Source organism: Salmo trutta, chromosome 5, assembly GCF_901001165.1.
Source record: "Salmo trutta chromosome 5, fSalTru1.1, whole genome shotgun sequence".
Taxonomy (NCBI): Eukaryota; Metazoa; Chordata; class Actinopteri; order Salmoniformes; family Salmonidae; genus Salmo; species Salmo trutta.
In genome coordinates, this window is record NC_042961.1 from 61700764 (window position 1) to 61707657 (window position 6894).

The 6894-nt window shown below is 42.8% G+C and overlaps 1 protein-coding gene across 1 annotated transcript in view; it reads right to left on the reverse strand.

Moving 5' to 3' along the window:
- Nucleotides 1-4456: 4456 nt before the first annotated feature.
- Nucleotides 4457-6894, reverse strand: part of LOC115194721 (coronin-2A-like) — a 21063-nt gene continuing 18625 nt past the window's right edge. Inside the window, exons 11-13 of the mRNA XM_029754623.1 lie at nt 6051-6337; nt 5781-5849; nt 4457-4783 (exon numbers count right to left, since the gene is read on the reverse strand). Of these exons, the coding sequence (XP_029610483.1) occupies nt 4718-4783; nt 5781-5849; nt 6051-6337 (422 nt within the window). The 3' untranslated portion in view covers nt 4457-4717. The remainder of the gene's footprint in view (nt 4784-5780; nt 5850-6050; nt 6338-6894) is intronic.

Sequence of the window (6894 nt, forward strand, 5' to 3'; positions counted from 1 at the left end):
CTACGTTTTAAACTCACTGTAGAACTGATTATAGTTACCAAACCCAGGACCAGCCAGCCTCATCCCACGGACCACAGCTAGAGAAATACTGTTCCCACGGACCACAGCGAGAGAAATACTGTTCCCTGAACACAGCTAGAGAAATACTGTTCCCACGGACCACAGCTAGAGAAATACTGTTCCCACGGACCACAGCTAGAGAAATACTGTTCCCTGAACACAGCGAGAGAAATACTGTTCCCTGACCACAGCGAGAGAAATACTGTTCCCTGAACACAGCGAGAGAAATACTGTTCCCTGACCACAGCGAGAGAAATACTGTTCCCTGAACACAGCGAGAGAAATACTGTTCCCTGAACACAGCGAGAGAAATACTGTTCCCTGACCACAGCGAGAGAAATACTGTTCCCTGAACACAGCGAGAGAAATACTGTTCCCTGAACACAGCTAGAGAAATACTATTCCCTGAACACAGAGAAATACTGTTCCCTGAACACAGCGAGAGAAATACTGTTCCCTGACCACAGAGAAATACTGTTCCCTGAACACAGCGAGAGAAATACTGTTCCCTGACCACAGCGAGAGAAATACTGTTCCCTGACCACAGAGAAATACTGTTCCCTGAACACAGCGAGAGAAATACTGTTCCCTGACCACAGCGAGAGAAATACTGTTCCCTGAACACAGCGAGAGAAATACTGTTCCCTGACCACAGCGAGAGAAATACTGTTCCCCGAACACAGCTAGAGAAATACTGTTCCCAGACCACAGCTAGAGAAATACTGTTCCCTGAACACAGCTAGAGAAATACTATTCCCAGAACACAGAGAAATACTGTTCCCTGAACACAGCGAGAGAAATACTGTTCCCTGAACACAGCTAGAGAAATACTGTTCCCTGAACACAGCTAGAGAAATACTGTTCCCTGAACACAGCTAGAGAAATACTGTTCCCTGAACACAGCTAGAGAAATACTGTTCCCTGAACACAGAGAAATACTGTTCCCTGAACACAGAGAAATACTGTTCCCTGAACACAGAGAAATACTGTTCCCTGAACACAGAGAAATACTGTTCCCTGAACACAGCGAGAGAAATACTGTTCCCTGAACACAGCTAGAGAAATACTGTTCCCTGACCACAGCTAGAGAAATACTGTTCCCAGACCACAGCGAGAGAAATACTGTTCCCTGAACACAGCGAGAGAAATACTGTTCCCTGACCACAGCTAGAGAAATACTGTTCCCTGACCACAGCTAGAGAAATACTGTTCCCTGACCACAGCTAGAGAAATACTGTTCCCTGAACACAGCTAGAGAAATACTGTTCCCTGAACACAGCTAGAGAAATACTGTTCCCTGAACACAGAGAAATACTGTTCTCTCTGACCAGCCAACAACCAACCAAGGCTGTTTTGACTGTAGAATATTAAATAATCAGATGTCATCCCCAACCCTTCTCTTTTATTGTCAATCAATTTTTTTATTTAATAAAAACAGTTTCTATTGAGCTGTAGCATGAAGAAAACTGATTTTAATTTGAAAAAGATCTTTAAGATGTGACATGGGCTAATCTGCATTTCTTTGGATCAATAACTTATTTTTGTGAGGGTGTAGGGTGTTTGGGTTGATAACTTCTTGTGGGAGTTCTGTTGGCATAACTTTTACACCTTTTGGAAACAAGACATTCGACAGGAATGTCCATCCAAATCATCTTGGCTCCTTGACCCAGTCTGCTCACGTTAAGGCTGCGTTGAGACAATGATTTATCAGTTAGCCAAACCCTGCTCAGATAATCCCTACCATTGTGTCGCTGAGTTGTCGTAGTCCTGCTGCAAATGTACATTGTCTCTCTAACTCTCCTGAGTACTTCTGTTGATCCTACAGCTAGTGTATGCAGTAATCATGAGCTTATGAACTGGAGTTATACTGCTATCACTGAGGCGGTGTGCCCTAGTAGGAAGACTCACTGTGTGCAGCTCACCCTGTACTATCGGCACAAACATAAATATCACGTCTATCTCTGATAAGCCTCCCATAAAAGCAAGAATCCCATAAAAGTGCAAAAAAAATTAAAAATAGTCCACATAGGTTCATGAAATGGATAACTTGCTAATAACAGATAACATTCATATACTATCTCTGAAAACTCAGATAATACCTTTGATACAGTGGTAGCGATACATGGCTTCCCCATCTTCAGAAGAGAGACAGGAATGCCAATAGCGGAGGTGTTAAAGTTTTATGTTCATTTTATGTTTCTGTTTATGAGTCACATTCCTGTAAAGATTAGAGAGGATCTCATGTCAAATGCCGTTGAAATAATATGGCTACAGGTTCATCTGCCTCACCTAAAGCCCATTCTGGTGGGAAGCTGCTATAGACCACCAAGTGCTAACAGTCAGTATCTGGATAATATGTGTGAAATGCTTGGTAATGTATGTGATATCAACAGAGAGGTGTATTTTCTGGGTGACTTACATTTTTACTGGCTTTCATCACTCAAGAAAAAGCTTCAAACTGTTAACCAGTGCCTGCAACCTGGTTCAGGTTATTTACAAACAGCACAGGAATGAAATAATCCACATGGATTGATCTTTACTAATGCTGCAGAAATCTGCTCTAAAGCAGTATCCAAATCCATAAGATGTATTGATCACAATATAGTGGCCACATCTATAAAACCAAAGTTCCAAAGGCTGTACCTAATATAGTGTATAAGAGGTCATACAACATGTTTTGTAATGATTCCTATGTTGAAGACGTACATAATATCTGTTGGTGTGTGGTGTGTAATGAGGAGCAACCAGACACTGCACTTTACACATTTATGAAACTACATATCCCAGTTACTAATAAGAATTGAACAATTTTATGATTGAGAGGGATGAGGCAAAAGGAATGGCAAATAAGTCTGGCTGCACAGCCGATTGGCCAAACGTACTGTAAATTGAGAAATCGTGACTAAAACTTAACAAAAATAAGAAAAACTGTACTATATAAAAAAATTATTATATAAAGAATGATAACTTAAGTAACGTTTTGGGCAAGAAGGCTCAGCTCCATCATTCACTGAATCAGATGTCTTTTTCATCACAAAACCCATTGATATTTCCAACTACTTCAATCATTATTTTAATTGGCAAGATTAGCATACTTAGGCATGAAGTGCCAACAACAAATTCTGAAAGAAAAGCAAATGTAATTTTGAATTCCGTAAATTGAGTGTGGAAGAGGTGACATTTTTTGTTGTTGTCTAACAACAATGACAAGACACCTTGGTCTGACAACTTGGATGGAAAATGACTGAGGACTATAGCAGACGATATTGCCACTCCTATTCGTCATCTCTTCAATGTAAGCCTACAGGAAAGTGTGTGCCCTCAGGCCCTGGAGGGAAGCAAAAGTCATTCCACTACCCAGAATAGTAAAGCACCCTTTACTGTCTCAAACAGCCAACCAATCAGCCTGTTACCAACCATTAGTAAACTTTTGGAAAAAATTGTGTTTGACCAGATACAATGCTATTTCACAGTAAACAAAATTAACAAGAGAATTTCAGTACGCTTATAGGGAAGGACACTCAACAAGCACAACACTTACACAAATGACTGATGATTGGCTGAGAGAAATTGATGATAAAAATTGATTGTGGGGGCTGTTTTGTTAGACTTCAGTGCAGCTTTTGACATTATCGATCATAGTCTGCTACTGGAAAAACTTGTGTTATGCCTTTACACCCCCTGCTATAATGTGGATAAAGAGTTACCTGTCTAACAGAACACAGAGGGTGTTCTTTAATGGAAGCATCTCCAACATAATCCAGCTAGAGTCAGGAATTCCCCAGGGCAGCTGTCTAGGCCCCTCACTTTTTTCAATCTTTACTAACGACATGCCACTGGCTCTGAGTAAAGCCAGTGTGTCTATGTGTGCTGATGACTCAATACTATACATGTAAGCTACCACAGCAAGTGAAATTACTGGAACACTTAACAAAGATCTGCAGTCAGTTTCAGAATGGGAGGCAAAAAAATAATTTAGTCCTAAATATACAAAAAAACTGCATTGTATTTGTGACAAGTCATTCACTAAACCCTAAACTAAATCTTGTCATGAATAACATGTAAACTGAGCAAGTTGAGGAGACTAAACTGCTTGAAGTAACACTGGATTGTAAATTGTCATGGTGAAAACATATTGCTACAACAGTAGCCAAGATGGGGAGAAGTCTGTCCATAATAAAGTGCTTCTCTTCCTTCTTAACAACACTATCAACAAGGCAGGTCCTACAGGCCCAAGTTTTGTCGCACCTGGACTACTGTTCAGTCGTGTGGTCAGGTGCCACGAAGATGAAAAATATAGCACGGCTGGCCCTTAAACGTACACGGAGGGCACACAATGTATTGTAATGTTTTTAATTGTATATAACTGCCTTAATTTTGCTGAACCCCATGAAGAGTAGCTGCTGCCTTGGTAGGAACTAATGGGGATCCTTAATAAATACAAAATACAAAAATTGGTTGAATCAGAAGGTGGCTCTCATGTGATTGGTTGATTCCAAAAGCTGCTACCACGTGATTGGTTGATTCAGAAGTCTCTTCTAATGTGATTGATTGAATCATTCAGAAGGTGGGTCTCATGTGATTGGTTGATTCCAAAAGCTGCTCCCACGTGATTGGTTGATTCAAAAGGCTCTTCTAATGTGATTGGTTGAATCATTCAGAAGGTGGCTCTCATGTTATTTCTGGTGTTCTTTATCTCCAGTTCCAGCTGTGTGATCTGGACCTACACAAAACCACACAGTGATCAAAGGTTATCCCCTGATATCATCCACACCAGACCAGATACACACACCAGACCAGATAATACACAGCACACAAATCAGACCAGATAAACACAGCAGACCAGATACACACACCAGACACACACAGCACACAAATTAGACCAGATAAACACAGCAGACCAGATACACACACCAGACACACACAGCACACAAATTAGACCAGATAAACACACCAGACCAGATACACACAGCACACAAATCAGACCAGATACACAAATCAGACACCACACACACACACACACACACACACACACACACACACACACACACACACCACACACACACACACACACACACACACACACACACACACACACACACACACACACACACACACACACACACACACACACACACACACACACACACACAGAGAGAGTGTGCAAAACATTAAGAACAACTGCTCTTTCCATGACATAGACTGACCAGGTGAATCCAGGTGAAAGCTATGATCCCTTATTGATGTCACTTGTTAAAGCCAGTTTCCCTATTATATCAGTGTAGATGAAGGGGAGGAGACACGTTAAAGAAGGATTTTTAAGCCTTGAGACAATTGAGACATGGATTGTGTATGTGTGCCATTCAGAGGGTGAATGGGCAAAACAAAATATTTATTAAGTCCCTTTAAACGGGGTATAGTAGTAGGTGCCAGGCGCACCAGTTTGTGTCAAGAACTGCAATGCCGCTGGGTTTTTCACGCTCAACAATTTCCCCTTGTGTATCAAGAACGGTCCACCACCCAAAGGACATCCAGCCAACTTGACACAACTGTGGGAAGCATTGTAGTCGACGTGGGCCAGCATTCCTGTGGAACGCTTTCGACACCTTGTAGAGTCCATGACCTGACCAACTGAGGCTGTTCTGAGGGGAAAAGGGGGTGCAACTCAATATTAGGAAGGTGTTCTTAATGATTTGTACACTCAGTGTTTACTCACTGACCGTTTTCTGGTTGAGCTGGTCTCTCAGTCCCCTGATCTCCTCTTGTTGTCTGTAGAATGCCTGTAGGAGCTGTAACACACAGAAACATACACAGAAACATACTCCGAAACAAACTCTGAAACACTCTCGAAACACTCCAAAACAAACTCCGAAACAAACTCCGAAACACCTCTGAACCAGAGCAAAATCAAATTTTGAGTTTTTTCTTAAGACTCTACAAAACTGGCCATAGGCCTTCATGTGTAGCCTATGACAGCTTATCCCACTCACCTCACTCTCTGTCCTGGGTGGAGGGCACTCTGAGGGCTCACAACAGTGGGGAGTGTAGGCCCAACCCGGAGCCTGGGTCTCGTCTGGCTGCCAGCCCGACAGATCAGCCACTTCCCTAGGGTACTTGGCGTCCTGGTAGGCTAGCTGCTCCTGGAGGAAGGCCTGCTCCGTGGATCCAGTCTCTCCTGGTCCCCCACTCTGGAAGCTGCTCAGCCCCCTCCTGGGTAGGGTCTCTGGGTAGGGGTTGGCTATGTTAGTGCCAGGTTTCAGACACATCAGCACCGGGCCTGGTGGGATGGATATAACAATGGTTTAGGGTGTGTCTCAAATGGCACCCTTTTTTCCCCCTATTGAGTCCACTACTTTGAGACCAGACCGTTAGAGAATAGGGTGCCATTTGGGATGAAGCCTTGTGTTTAGGGATTGAAGGGGAGAAACTGTGTTTTGTAATCTCTGCTGGTCAGCCATGTTGGTTACCAGTGTCCCTATATCGAATGAGGAATAAGGTGGATAGATGAGGCCTACTGGTTTGCCAGTTTCCCTATTATACAGGCCTTTCTATGCAACTGAGAACCATAGTTGACCATGTTGGTTCCAGTGTCCCTGTAATGAATAAGGAACGGAGGAATAACTTGTCTACTTCGGAGGAACGACTTGGAGCGTTCACGTGCTCGGAAGGAAAGCAAGAACCATTCTCACCATTGACAGATGAAATCGCCACCATGTTTGTTGCCATTTTCAGTGGTGCGTGACGTCAGTGTTCAGCATGTGGGAAAGATCGGGATCCAGAGATCATACCCGAGTTTCCTAGTCGTAATTACCAGTTCCAAAGCATGACGTGAAT